Here is a 15,298-nt window from a genome sequence, read left to right as displayed (position 1 = left end):
ATAAAATTATAAAATTTATTCAAACCATTTAAAGCAATATATAAAAAAAACATTTATAATCTATGCACAGCATATCTCCTTAATGTGATATAAAACATTTTAAAATATAAAAACAAAAAACACACACAAATCTAAATCTCAGAGAGACAACAGAGCAAAGTGACATAAGCTTTGAATGAACCTGCACCTTATCTAGTACTCAGTCTGCCAGTATCTCTTATGCAGGCTGTCAAAGTTAAAAATTACTGCGGCCAGAGCTGCGACTTTAGCCTTGAAAACGTTTTCTTTGAGGTGCACATGTCTCTGATGCACAAGAAACAGTCTTAGACTATAGCTTCCATAAGCTAACACTGATATTCATGCATAAAGTCAGGAACTCATCATTAATAAGACTGTCCCTTACACACGTTTCTATGTATCAAGACTGTATTTATCAAACCTCTGGAGGTAACAGTGAGCTGTGAAACAGCAAAGCCCCCAGCAGACTGAGAACTCAATATTGTGACAGGAAGAATTTGTTTTGGCTCGGTGCTCGTGCTTGAATGTGAGTGACAGCGAGGTGTTCAGACAGAAGCACCCTTTTTTTAAATAAGTATATTCCTGTTCACTCATTTCAACCCACATCATGCTGCAGTGTGTCACAGTGAGATCCAGAGCAAAGACCTGCAGCTGCAGCTTTAAAGCTGGACTGAAATGTGACCAGGACTATGAGGGGCCAGAAGAAAAAGGCAAAGAATCACAGAGCTCTAAATGTTTTTGCTGTTTGGAGTGAGAAGTGCAACATGTGTTTGTTTTACACTGGAACAAACAATGCATTACAGCAAAAGTTTGACATTTTTGGGAAATGTGTCCAGTTGATTTCTTGTCAACAGTGAAATCAGAACCATTGTGAAGCTGTAGCCAGCAGGGGTTTAACAAAGCATAAACAATGAAATCAGGGGGACACTGCTCGCATGGCTCTCCACAAAGGGAGCAAAATCCATCTACCAGCTCCTCTGAATCTGGCCAAGTTTTATCTAAAGAATTAATCTTTTCATTTGATCTTGTTTAAACCAAGAAATAGTAAATAAACTTTATATCTCATTTGTTTACTTTTTTTGGCTGGGAGCAGTAACAGGTAGATTTTGTTACCTTTGAACATCACCAGGTTTGCTGTTTCCAGTCTAAGTTAAGTTAACCAGCTGCTCAGTGGAGCTTCATATTTATCATACAAACATACTGAAAGAGTGGTATCAACTTTTTTTTATCTAACTCTCAGCAGGAAGTTGAATAAATGTATTTCCCCATATGTCAAACTTTTCATTTAACAATCTAAAAACAACACATAGACAAAAACACACTGCAAGCAACTATCAAGGCAAAAGTCTGACATCGTGTAAACTTAAATACACACAGTATTAAAGGTACTATTTGGTAACGTAACTGAAATCGTCAAGGCAGTTCCAAGCTCCTCTTCCTACTTCGCCTCATAGCCGCGCTTCAGTTTATCATTGTTGTTGGTAGAACGGACTGTCAAAGCCGCTGTCCTGCTGGCGCTGTCTCAACTCAGAGAACAGAGGTCTGGAACAGACACCGTGCTGCTTCTCAGCCTCGGAGCCAGGCGTGGGCTCCCTGTGTGAAGTCATCTTCATACTGGGAAAGTTTAAGGTCTGGGTGTGAGGTGTCTTCTTGGCAATCTCATTATAAACTGTCAGGTCAGATGCATCTGGGGTGAGGCCACCAAACTCTCTTACGTCACTGGCCGATGCACCAGAGACAGAAAACGGCTTCACTGGCTCAACTTTCCTCCCAGAGTAGGAGAGTCTTGGGACTTGGAAGCTTATGTCTGAGTCACTACTGGTCATGCTCCAGTCGGTCTGTTTCTCATCTCTGACAGGAGCCTCCTGGATGGGAAAAGGTTTGCTGTGTCGCTCTGAGTCCAGGCCGTTGTTTGCTGCGCGTGAGTCACCTGCCTGCAGATACAGCTCCCTGCTCTTACTCATCACAGATGCACTGACAAAATCCACCTGGGAGGGGGAGGCCACCTGATGAGAATGTGCCATCTGTTGAGAAGGTTTGTAAGAGCGAGGGTGTTTGTGAGCAGCAGTTTGGAGTTTCATGCCTGCATCCACTGAGACCTCCTCCTTCGCAGGTGCAGAAATGTCCTGGTGACTCAAAGGTTTAGTCCTGGCTGCAGCGGTTGGTTTCTGCTCTGAGTCAGCAGAAGTCTTTTCCCTGTGGGATCTCTCCTCTGCCCTAATGTCAGGAAGCTCAGGTAGTGTGGACAGGTTCTTATTGAAACCTGTGTTTCTCTCTCCAGGGCAGCCAGTGGTAGATACAGCCGTCGAACAATCTGTCAACAAAACACAGGTCACCAACACATTGATATTTTGAGGGGAAGATAAACTCCATAGTAATGCAGTTCTGTACAATAGGACTCACTTGGTAAACTGTTCTTTCCAGATTTACTTCTGATAGGCGTCTCTAGCACTTTAGCCATGGCCGCCAGCTTGCTTGCAGCATTCATTATTTTCTTTTCAGCTCTGCAGAAGATGAGAGGATCAATACAATTAGCCTGAGGAGCCATGATAAAGCAAACAAACAAGTTTAAGACAGTTACAGCCTCTTGCCCTGTAGTCTTTCCTCCATCCTCAAGCAGCTCCTGCAGACAGGTCAGATAATAACGCCGCATCTTCCTGGCAGTGTCCTGCCTCTCCCTCTGCACCTCTATGCGGATCATTTCTGCTGCTCGCTCCCGACTCTCCTGGAGGTAACGCAGCATGTCTTCTGTCAGAGGAAAACCACAAACACAGTCACAGTCTGTTGTGAATTCCCCTGAATTCTGGTGCCCGTGACACTGAATACTGTAAATCCACACAGATAACCACCACCCCCCACCCCCTACCCCCTACAAAAAATAATAAACTATTCAATGAAAGCTTTATCACCAACCTCTGATCTTTTCTACAGTCATCAAGTATTGCTGCTTCATCTCTTCAAGGCCTTGCTGAAGATTTTGCTGGTGATCAGAACTCCTGTAAAACAAGAACATTAAATCTGTTGGAATTCATTTGACTGAAATTCATGAAATCAACTAACGTTATCTTCGAATATTAGCTATGAATGCTACTGCCACCGTGCTCATCTTGGAGCTTAAAAGAAACAAAGGAAATCTGTATATCAAATAAAAGCCTCTTGTTCATATGTATTATTTTTTGTGTTATTGAACATGTGGCAGAAGTTACATATAAATTTCTACTGAGATCAAGTTTTGTGAATACAAAATGTCTGTGAAACTATAATCCCAGTAGAGCTGAGATTATTAGTTGATTTATCGATTAGTTGATCAACATAAAAATAATCTGCAGATATATTTTCATATGGTGCTTAACCTTGTCTCAACTTGTAATAAACCGAGTATCACCATGTGCAATACAGACAATACTGATTCCTATTTTTCACTGTTTTCTGACATTTTATAGACAAAGTGATTAATTGAGAAAATAACCGGCACACTAAACGTCACAGCCCTAAACCTGGCCTATGGTATATTATTTTCATGGCACTGCATCTACTCTCTTTAATGGTCTCTTACATGGCACTGAAGACGTTTTCAAATAGATCATGATGTTAGTGCTGGATATAATGTCTGCAAAAACTTCTAAAGAGTTCTAAAAAGTTCTATAGTCCTGATCTCGGTAGTCATCTTAATGATAAAGATGGTTGTTGCAAAAAATCTATTATGTAAATATGGCCCCAAATACACAATACTTAAGAAGAAACTTTGAAGAGGGAACTACACAATAACTCATTTTTTACATATTTGGCTTGCAACAACAAACAGTAATAGCAGATGAGAGTAACTACACAATGAAACAATATTTCATTTACTTGGATTTATTTAAATTAAAGCTAAGAAATGACAAAAGCAGCACAAACCCTGAGGATTCCTTGGCTCTCTTTGCTTCATCTATCTGCTGCAGATGTTCCTCCTTTACCTTTTGTAAGCTGCTTTCATGCTCATCTACAAGAAACAGTTTTGTATCCCATCAACACAGATGTACAGATGTAGTTGAGTAAATCTATTTAAAATGTAATTTAGAGAAACATTTTTCAATGCATTAAAGAAATATACCTTTAAGGTGCTGCATGGCAGTTTTGTGCTCTCGAACACTGTTCTGGAGTTGACGGCAGGCTTTCTCCAAGTGTCTCCGGAGCTCCTGATTCTTCTTCTGCAGCTTACTTAAAGTCTCAGTGCACTCCTTCCTGCAGTGAGCCTGCTGCTTCCTCTGGGACAAAGAGCCTGGAGACAGTGGATAATATTATTGAGTAAACTTGCTGCTGAACACTCTACTATGGTCTGATCAAATCCATTGTGTCCTGCATGTCAAGTGTATTTATGTAGAAAGTTTGCACAATGCCATGATCAGTGAAGAGACAATATGAGATGTGAGTGAAAGAGCTGTAATAAACATACTTTGCATTTTATCGATTTCTCTTTCATGTTGCTCCTGTGTTTCCTTTAACACACGGCTCAGTCTCTCCTCACTTATCTAAAGGGACAGAGATGAAACCATGACGGGAAACACTGCACCACATCAGAGACGAGACATAATTAAATGCGGCAGCACTGAACTCTGTGTATTGCCACACTCTGACCTTTGTTCTCTGCAGACTCAGTAAATTATTGAGCAGAACCAGTCCTCTTATATCATTAACAGATAACACCACTTAACAGATAATCCAGTAACCACTCACTTGCTTCCACTCCGTCTTGGCCTGGGATATTGCCCTGCTCACAATGTCTTTGCAGGATGTTTGGATGATGTGTGTTATTGTTGTCTCTGATGTGGCTCCGCTGGTCCGCTTGGTGTTTTCAGCGCCCTGCTGATCTCTTTTGGGATCTCTGAGAAGTTGTGCCTGGACCTCTGCCAGTCCAGTCTGAAGCTCTGCCAATAGCTCATCCCTCATCTGCTGTCTTTGGGTCAACTCTTTCTCCGCATGCTGACATCTCCACTCCTCCTCTCTGGCCCTCAATGTCTCCTGAAGCCTGGCCTCCATCTGCAGGAGCAACTCCTTCTTCTGGAGGTCGGCATCCTCTCTAGCCTGCTGCAGAGCCTGCTCCAGCTTTTTGTGCTGCTCTTGCAGCTTGGTTTGGTACACCCGCTCACTGCGAACCTGAATGACTGAAATCTCCTGCTGCTTGTCTCGGTTCCACACTGCTCTAGCTCCGGCCAGCTCAGCCTTCAGCAGAGCAGCTTGTTCTCTCCCGACTTGCTCCAGCTGGCTCTGGAGAGTTGCTACCTCCTCTTGGAGCTCCTCCACCCTCTGCGTTCCAGAGCTCTGCTCCTCCTGCTGGTTCTTGTGTTTCTTATGCCACTGTTCCTCTGCCTCCCTCAGAGCCTGGGACACCTGGAACATTTAAATAAAGATACGTGACAGATGACAGCAGTGACACTTTTTAATTCAAAGATAAAAAAACTGTCATACCTGTTGTTCTGTGCATTTTTCTTGTAGTTCTTCCCATTTCTCCTTCTCTGTTTGGAGAGATGCTTGGTATTCTGGTAATGAAGTCAAATCCTCAATCCAGCGATTGTAGGCCCTGGTCACAGCACCTTCAATCTGTAACACCAACACAAATGTCCACTAAATTTGACCTTCTCAAATAATGGAGGCCTGAGTCAGAGGAATGATCATGTGAAAGTTAACATGAGAGGAGAGAAAAGAAAGAAAAAAAAAAAGAATTACTGCTTCGTGGTTGTATGCCTCCGGCACTCAGGTTACATCTGTTTATCCAGAATTACATAAAATATTAGCCATCTGTGTGAACTGTTGTCCTAATTGCTGTGTATTCTTGAGGTATGGCTAAAAACGTGTTTTGTGTGGTCTCAGTGACATTGACCTTTGACCACCAAAATCTAATCAGTCCATCCTTGAGTCTAAGCAAATGTTTGTGCCAAAATTAAAGTAAGGCGTTACTGAGCTATCGTCTTCACGAGAATGAGACGGGCGGACAGAGGGACAACCTGAAAACATAATGTGGCCAGCCCTGGCTGTCGCCAGCACAGAGGCATAAAAAGAAACCATGGTAATGGAATCTGAATATGGGTAGAAAATAACTTTACCAAGTCTAATGTAGTTTAGAATTGATGGCACCCATATAAAAATGTACAGCAAAGCACACTGAATAATTGGTATATGTATTATAAAGACAATCCAGTGACCTGCTTGGCCATGTCCTCTAGATGTTTCTCTTGAAGCACTCTCTGGGCTTGTTTCCTGGCTTCCTCCACAGCTTTACGTTTGACTTTGTCAGCTTCCAGTTGCAGCTGCTGTTTCTGGGCACTGAGCCTGGAGTCCAGCTCCTCAGCAGTAACCATCACAGTGCAGCCCTCAGTCTCATCTGTCTGACAGGTTACAGCAGCAGTCTCTCTGTCTTTCTCCCTCCTAGCCTCTTCCACCCTCTGGGTCCAGGTCGTCTCCATCTGCACAGAACAAGGAAAAACATTCAGGTCTGAAGTAAAATTTCCATTTGGGAGTTGAGGGAGCTGGACAGTGATTATGGAAATCACACCTTTTGCAGTTCCTCCTTCCATGTAGCCTTTGCCGAAGCTACATGAGAGTTCACCTGCTGCTGGATCTCATCCTCCTTCTGTTTGGACCAGAGAGCTTTTAGCTGGCTTATTGAGGCCTGATGCTGAGCCTCGAGCTCTGCCCTCAGCTTCTCCACAGCTGTACTATTCTCCTCTCCCATTTTTTGCTGGGAATAACAACCAATCAGTTATAAATCATTCTCAGTCCACAGGTAATCTTTGCTGGATACAGGCATCTTCATCACTGAGAAATACTACCTTACTAATATTAATCAATCCTATATAATCATTTACCCTACAATTTCATCTACCCTTTTGAATGTTGTTTCAATGTTGGATTGATAAATGTAAGAACCATTTGCAATTTCGCAAATTACTTTTGACATTTTTTAATACACATTTTAGGATCTTTTATTCACATACCTCATTCTCTCTGATCAAAGCGTACTCCTTCTCCTTGTTCTGTATTCTTTCTTCAAGCATGTCCTTCTCTTTGCAGACCGATATATAACACTCTTGTACGGCCAACATCTTATCATTGACCTCAGACAGCTGGGTCCTGTATAGGAAGCAGCAAACAATGTCAGCAAGTAGAAAAGGCTTGCAGTCGATTAAGATTCCCAGCGGCAGGTGCTGTGGACTTACTCTAACTGCTGGACCTGCTGCTGGTGCTGCGCAGTCAGCTGTTCAACCAGAGCATCATGTTCCACCATGAGCTCCGTTTTGACCCGGTTCACCACGTCGTCCCTATGCTGCTGATGAATCCGTTCAGATCTTCATGAAGAAACAAAGATTGTATTCATGAATCAACACATACACCTTGAAGAAAGCATCAGTTTTAATCTCACTACCATCCTCCGAGCCTTACCTCTCAGCTGCTTCCTGCTTTTCTTGGTCCAGGTCCTGGATCATCTCCCTCATCTTGGTGCACAGCTCTGCGTTGGCAGACCTCACTTTCTCCTCACCCTGTTTCAGCTCCTTATTCTTTTTCTCTAGCACCTAAAATTGAGATAGAACAATAATCTTTCACGATTTAGTCCAAAAAACAAAAAATTCATTTGACTATGACCTACAACCAACCTCCACTTGTTCCTGCAAGTTTCGTTTGTCTTCCTGTAGTCTCATTAACTCTTTCTGTGCCTCTCCAGTCAAGTCTAGATGTTTCATCTGGCTTTTCTCTCTGACCTGCAGACATACAGTAGATACAGTTTTTCCATGATCACTGTCCACATTAGAGCCATTTAACTTCCTCCAATTTATTTATAAATTATGCTTGTACCATATCATCTATACCAAGTTTTAGTTCCCTTTTCTTTTTTGTAAAACCCAGACGCCATTTGTTTATTTTCATGCAAATCTGACTGGATAGCATTGAGGGGGAAAAAAATGCAATTTAATTCAATAATCCACAATGATTTCCTCATCTATCTGAACAGTACAGTGTTAAATGCCTTAGTCAGCAGTTCAACATTAAATCTAGTGTCTTGGGTGGGGGGGCCTCACCGAAGAGCTGAGCTTGGCTTCATCTAACTGGGTCTGCAGTTCGTTGACTTGGCTCTGACTGTGCTGAAGCTCCTCCTGCAGCTGACTGATCTTCTGCCGCTTCCCCTTCAGACTGCCCAGACAGCGCTGCATCTCTACTCGCAGCAGCCGTAAAGCCTCGTCCTTGGGCAGCTTGGAGTCTGTAAGGTGAGCCAAGGCAGTGCTGACAAAACAGCAGGGAAAGTCAGGTTTTAATGGTTATTGATGTGAATGGTGATCCTACAGGGGAAGCGTGAGGACAAAATTTCACAGTATATGCTAGCACTCAATGGAAAAGAATTGCACTGTATTGATGACAGTGACTCCACTCTACCATCATGGTGTACCTGTGAAGCGTGCCATTTTTCCTGTTTGTTCTCTTCAATCCTAAATCCATACAAGATTCAGACAGCTGGTTCTCCAAGTCACTGCTCAGGTCTAATGCAATGACACCGTGCTTCACAGCAGATTCATACAGAGTGATCTGCTCCTTCAAATCAGCCAAATCCTCCTACAGGGTAAAATGTGAAAATGTGTAAGTACATCTTTTTTTTGCTAATAATGTTTTTAGAGTGGTCCCATTTTGGGGCACAAATCAGAAGGCAAACCTGTAAGACTTTGTTCATGTTTTCACTCAGTGCTTTGGCTGATTGAGCCTGTTGTAGTTTAATTTGCAACTGACTCATCTCCTGCACTGAACCTAAAGAAAGCGGAACCACAACAGATAAGAAAAATATCATTTGTACTGCAGCAAGGTAAATTTCATTAATTAAGTTCATTAATGTCCACATGCAGATGCCTTCACTCACTTGTCTGCAGTAACTTGGCACATTGTTGTTGACTCTCCTCCAGGCGCTGAGTGAGGGCATTGATGACTCTGGCTCTCTCCAGTTGCTCTTCTTCTCTCTGGCGCTCCAGCTGCTTCACCTGCTCTCGTAACCTCTGACACGCATCAGTCTGGAAGCAACAAAGCAACAATACTGTCAAGTACACTCTATCTGCAGGTGACTTACAAATATCTTGATATTTATCTGAATTTTTATGTCTTATTATCATGTCTGATGGATAGCCTGTTGACACATTAATCTCATTTTCCACAGCTGAAAAACTACAGACCTGTTCACTCAGAGCCTGAGAGGTAGAGTCAAGCTTCTGCTGTAGGGCCAACAGCGCAGCCTCATGCTGCTCCCGTATGACGGTAAGGTCCCTGTCATGCTGCTCCCGTGCTCTGGATAGGGTGTCAGAACGACAAAGCTCCAACATTTGCTGCTTCATGCTGTCTACTGCAGCCTCTGCCACCCTCTGCTTCTTCATGTTCTGCAAACAAAGCAAAACTACTGCATAAACAAGAGTTTCAATAGAGATATTAATGCTATCTGCATGTTTCAGTAAGCGCTTTAGGTCTGTTTCAGAGGGCATTGTATAGTGAGACATTTACATTATTTCATCAGAATTTTAAATTCTGTAACAAACTGGTTTTGTTGTAGTTTGATTTGCATCTAATTCATCTCCTGCACTGAACCTAATGAAATTGCAGATAACTTGATGTATTGCATACTGTCTTGTATTTTGCTTTAAACAATTAAGATATGAGAAAAACAAAACTTACCTCGTGGTCTCTCTCAGTAAGGACCTGTATTTGCTGCTCCATAGCCTTCACTTTGTTTTGCATTTGAACCTCTCTCTCCTTGGCCTCCGCAACCAATCGACTTGATTCCTTTAGACTTACTGCTAGGCCATCCTTTTCATCTGTTGATGACAAAAGATGACAATGATATTGTTACCACAGCACATCAGGCAGCACATCCAACAACAGAAACAAGGGCACATCAGGCTAGTGCAGCACTCACTGTCTCTGTAGAGAGAGCAAGCCCTCTCAGCAGCCACAAGGGGGCAGATATATAGCTGTGAGGACATACCCTACATTGTTTCCTTTTGTCAATCTCAATAAATTGCTATACATAGACAGTATATGTTGATAGACAACCAGCCTTTAACATATTTGTAAAGAATAAGTTGTTAAAACAAAAGGTTAGACATAGTGAAACACTAATGAGGACTCCAAGACTACACAACAGCTTAAAATGCATGTTAGAAAACTAAGTGTAATGACTCATAACATATAACAACATTAAATTAAAATTTATTATTTATTATTAAAGTTATTGACTTGTTATTTGACACTTTAATTATTATATAATTAAAGTGTCAAAAAATCTGTATAATTATTTTACATAGACTATGTTCTATAATAAAGTGAAAGGTCATTCCCAACCCTCATTTTGAAAAATACCTTTGACAATTGCAAACTGATGCTCGAGGTATCTCATGTTACGCCTTGAATCTTCCAGTCTTCGCTCCACATCTTCAATTTGCCTCTGATGAGCTTTGTTTAAAATCTGAAGCTGGGCAAGCTGCTCTTTATCAGCAGTTTCTGAAACACATCACAACATTTATATTCACTACATCAGCCATTTAGCCCTTATTTAAACAGTGTGAAGACATTTTAATTTTCAGTAGTGTTGTTTGAGAGGGTTCATTTTATACAATAACACATTAGGTCTCCAGTGGTAAACTGACACAACCAACCAAGAGCTTGCTGTCTTTACATCTTGTTGGATAATAACATCCAGAAATGTTGGGTAATAAGGCTATAGAAGCTACTTTGCATGAAAAGTGTAATATTAATTGCCACTGCTGTCTGGCTGAATACATCTCTTCATGACACAGACATATAACAGGAACAACGTCTTGAATATTTCTACAGAAGAAGTGATCAAAGACTCTAAACACAGTTCTCCCTCAGATTACTGTGCAGTATCTCAGGTAAATTTGTTTCATCTGGAGGCTGATGAATCTCAATGGTTGACTGAAACTTTGCTGATCTGAAATAACACTTTAACACTGTGGTCCATGTTAGTTGATGTGGAGCACTTGAGAGTTAAGTGTAATGGTCAGTGGCACTTTGACAACAGCTGTTCCAGACAACAGAATAGTTTAGATTCATATTTTTCATTTGGACATATTTTCTCAGTCAGTTTAAAAGATTACCTAAAGATCACTGTTCAGCTATTACAGTTCTGTGCTATTAACACAGCAACTAAATCAAGACAGTAAGACTCACGTTGTGTCGAATCGAGGAACTCTCTTTGCAGATGGTCAAACTGACCACCTTGGTGAGCGGCCTGAGACTTAAACATCTTTGGCTGATGGGCAGGATGGTGAGGATTGTAGCTGGCCTTGTACAGATTTACAACTTTGTCCCCAGCTCCAGGCTTTAAATTCACAGGAACAAAAATAAAAGACAAAGACAGAAAATCTTTTAAATATAAATATAATTGTGTTCAATAACACAAGAATAGACCAACTCAATGTCACACAGTTTAACTACTGTATCATTCTCAAACACACAATAAAACAGTACTGTATCAGTAAGTACTGTATCAATTACAAACACAAGAAGACTTGATTTGTTTCATATGAATGAAAAAAATGACTTGAGTTTTCAAAAGTTAAAAACATAATATTTCTATTAAATTAATATTCACTCAAATTATTATGGAGCATAGTAACAAATAGCAGCTTTGCTGGGAATTGTGTTTACTCAGAGAACTGATAAAAAGCTTGTCCTCAAATCTCTCTCAAGAGCAGCCATCACTTCAATAAACCAGCAAATATTTTTAAAATGTGTTTTCTTAACACATCTAGGACCCTGCAGGTATTTTGATGGTTTGCAAAGATGACATAGTCCACTCACCTGAAAATGGTTTCTGGCATGGCTTTGCTGGTCCATGTATCCTTCTTCTCCGTTATATTCCACATGGTTATTAGTGCCTTGAGGGCATGGTTTAGACTCATACTCATCCGTGGAGAAATCATTGTTCTCTGCAGATTTGTCTGCGCCCATGCTAGTGTATGTATAATCTCCCTGGGAGAACTGGTGATTGTCTGACTGCTGATTCCAGGTGTGAGGCAAAGGTTGATTTTGAGGATTCCTCTGATGTCCATTAATCTGAACAGCACCATCCTCATATGTGTACTGAGGGCCTTGGTCATAGTCAGCTTCATAGTTCTTCAGAGAAACATTGACAGTAAGAGTGAGATTTTACCCTTCAGAAGTTCAGGAAACAACAATCTACAAACAAACACCCTACCTGTTCATGAGAGATTGGCCTTGGATGATTTGGCCATTGCTGAGTCCATGTGGACTGTGGGCTGAGTAGAGAGGGCAAGAAAAGCATAAATATCAAAATACATGGTATAGCTGCTTGTCTTGAAACACACCCGAGTCCTTAAAATCTGAGATTATTAATGTGTCAGCAGCAACGTATTTGTTACCTGTTGCCAGTGTTTTTATTGCTACAGGTAGAGTACTCCAGCTCTGGAGAGGAGGAGTCTCTGCTGTCATCCAGCATGTCATCAGGCAGGTCTGTGAGCAGTTTGTGCAGCTGTGGAAAAACAGCACATGGAAATGAGTCACCAAGGTTGCTCCGCAACCGAGTTATAAAGTAACACAGATCTTGGGGAAAAAAAATCTCAGAGTAGCATCCGACAGACTGAGAAACACAAGTGATCTAAATCTTATATCTTAAATTAAAATTTTGATGTAGCTGATCAAAACACTGCACAGATTTTCATGTGCACAATCATTTTATTGCATGCGTTATTGTTTAGCATGTATGTATAGTTCATTCTAGAAAATGGCGCTAAAAACAATTAACTGATTATGTGATTAGTTTACTGGCTAAACTTAATGCTAACAATTCAGATAATCAAATCATTCAAGTCATTTATCAAGCAAAAATTCCAAACATTTGCGATTCAAGCATCTTCATTCTGCGGATATGTCACTTTTCTAATTTCAGATTAATCATTAATGATGGCAATCGTTAGATGCAGCCCTAAGTGAAATAAAGCTCTATTTGCCATTGAAAACAATTCACCCAGAGCAAAACATCTTAGCTCTTTCTGACAAAAACAAAAAGGAGAGTTCTCCTCTGTGTCAGAAACATACTGACCAAGCTTGCTTTACAACCAGCCCTGTGAGATGTAACAAGCAGAGCCAGCTGGACTTACTTCCAACAAGGACCGTTGAATATTCCTCAAATCCTCCACTGTGTCCACAACCAAAGGACCCATATTATCCCACTTATTTAACCAAGATTGAAGAGGCACTTCTGCTTCAGCTGTAAAGCCACATGATAACCTTCTAGGCTAATCTTTCTGCACTGAAGACCTTCTGTGTGAAACATCCAAAACGTGCCTGGCATGCCGTCGGCTTCCAGTGGCCTTGCTGTGTTTCACTCCCAAAGAACTCCATTGTTTAGACAAAACATATAGCAAGAATAACTGGAGCAGAAACATTCCAATTACTGGTGGAAAACATGTTCCACTTGGCCAACTTGTGCATAATAAATAGGCTATACCAAAGACAGAAATCCATTTAAGACTTAGTATTCAAAATCCCATTCTTCTGAGTGTTGCGGTCCACTGCTAAGATATTCACCAACTGGGGTCAGACACAGATACAAGGTAACCTAAATAAAGAGAAAGTAGGGAAACCACAGGGCAGTGGTAGTTTCAGTGTGACACACCTGGAAGGCGGCCTTTTCCTTGAGCCAATAATAGCTCAGCTTCATGGCGCAATAGATTGTAGGCGTGAGTAATAACACAGCATGCCTGTGTAGCTGTGAAGCCGGCAGGGCTTGTGAAATTCAAACAGTGCACACCTCAAATGCTTCCCTAAACAACAACAATACTACCGCCGAAAAACAAATAGGAACCTGACTAATTCAAGGTTCTTGAAAGAGAACATCATGACCATTTGGTAAATATACAAAGATGAAAATGTACATTATCAGTGAGTAAAGGTGATATTAATTGTGATATCACTTAAGAAAAGGCAAATGATGCCTTAAGAACAGCACACACAGCAGGTTTTCTTTCCACTATTTCATCCTGCCCTGGATATATCCTGTCATCTGACATGTTGGATAATGGACTGATGTTTGACAATATGTAAAATAAATAAGCTTAAGGCTCATCATGCAATCTGGAAAGCTTTAAACACAACAGCACAAATACCCACACAAGTACAAGACACAAATATGATTGTAACACAAATGTTATCCCAACAACTTTACACTGCTCTAGCTACTTGAGCTGCACCTCTTGCTCTCTTGCATAGTCCTCCTGGTCGTATTCTTCCTCCTCATGTTGGGTTTGAAGAGCAGCGCTGTCAAAATCAATAGACATGATGCACAGCCTGCTGGTGTGTAAGGTGTGCTGGGAAAAGAGACATAAAAACGAACTTAATGGAGGGAAATCACAAACAAACAGGAACTATGTCCAACTTAACTCAAAAAAATAGTTGGTAGATATTAAGCATAAGTATAGTTCAAGGTAAGGTAAGGGGAAACACACCTCGACAGAACACTACTAACTCCCTAGCCCCCGGATCTAATGCCAACTAGTGTGTGGTAGTTATCGTAAACTTAATCAGTCAAAACACATACATCGCTTACCTGTTGGTAAAAATGGAACAGGCGTTTCCTTTGTTGAGCTGCTTATTCCTTTACTTGCGTAGCGTTAAGGTGTATTAATCGCCAGCCACATTACTGTTTACATTAGAGAGCACTGATGCTAGCTAACTAGCGTTAAACTGGCCATGTTAGCTTGTCTTAGCAACGACGTAACAACAAGCCGTACAAACATTGAAAAACTACTTGGCAATGCTTTGAAAAACCCACGCCAAATACGTTTGATCAACGAGTCGTTAGCCAGCAAAAAGTTTAACAGCAGTTTGCATCAGGTTTGCATGCATCTGATGTAGCAGTAAACTTTATAGGAACAAAGCTAGCAGCGGTTAGCCGGCTAACGTCCTCTTTAAGAACAGCGGAGTCGCCCACTTTGAAAACTCGCGGGCATTAGCAGCGCCAAACCACGGCAGGTCTTAAACACACACACACACACACACACACACACACACACACACACACACACACACACACACACACACACACACACACACACACACAGATTGTTTTACCACGCATATACCACTTTAATATCCATTCACTGTCAACAAAACCCACTATGCAATGGCCATTTCACAAGCTTTATTGTTTTACTATCCCCGCATCTGCGAAGCTAACCACGTATCCATGGTAACAGAATCTATGGAATTGTGGGTAGTGTAGTCGTCG

General features: G+C 41.3%; 1 protein-coding gene across 3 annotated transcripts; it reads right to left on the bottom strand.

Annotated features, from left to right (window-relative positions):
- Positions 1 to 44: 44 nt before the first annotated feature.
- Positions 45 to 15,264, bottom strand: cep152 (centrosomal protein 152). 3 transcript variants are annotated; one of them, XM_071496225.1, is made up of 28 exons: positions 14,618 to 15,264; positions 14,262 to 14,378; positions 12,432 to 12,541; positions 12,248 to 12,308; positions 11,851 to 12,165; positions 11,218 to 11,368; positions 10,387 to 10,527; positions 9,703 to 9,842; positions 9,210 to 9,410; positions 8,903 to 9,050; positions 8,702 to 8,793; positions 8,441 to 8,604; positions 8,076 to 8,277; positions 7,653 to 7,757; positions 7,441 to 7,571; positions 7,218 to 7,346; positions 6,996 to 7,131; positions 6,554 to 6,739; positions 6,204 to 6,464; positions 5,470 to 5,601; positions 4,738 to 5,391; positions 4,457 to 4,532; positions 4,115 to 4,282; positions 3,919 to 4,003; positions 2,932 to 3,014; positions 2,610 to 2,766; positions 2,422 to 2,522; positions 45 to 2,332 (listed from the first exon to the last, which is right to left on the bottom strand). In XM_071496225.1, the coding sequence occupies exons 2-28, from the start codon at positions 14,346 to 14,348 to the stop codon at positions 1,488 to 1,490; spliced, it is 5,061 nt and encodes a 1,686-aa protein (XP_071352326.1). In that variant the 5' UTR covers positions 14,349 to 14,378; positions 14,618 to 15,264; the 3' UTR covers positions 45 to 1,487. The 3 variants fall into 3 exon arrangements, with proteins under 3 accessions (XP_071352326.1, XP_071352341.1, XP_071352332.1); XM_071496240.1 differs by lacking the exon at positions 6,554 to 6,739; XM_071496231.1 differs by lacking the exons at positions 14,262 to 14,378; positions 14,618 to 15,264 and adding an exon at positions 13,170 to 14,246.
- Between the last annotated feature and the right edge of the window lie 34 nt (positions 15,265 to 15,298).

Source organism: Trachinotus anak, unplaced genomic scaffold (assembly GCF_046630095.1).
Source record: "Trachinotus anak isolate AG129_WGS33_773 ecotype Australia unplaced genomic scaffold, CSIRO_AGI_Tana_v1 ptg000002l, whole genome shotgun sequence".
NCBI classification, from domain to species: domain Eukaryota; kingdom Metazoa; phylum Chordata; class Actinopteri; order Carangiformes; family Carangidae; genus Trachinotus; species Trachinotus anak.
Note: the sequence above shows the minus strand (reverse complement) of the source record. Positions and strands in the feature narration are given on the sequence as shown.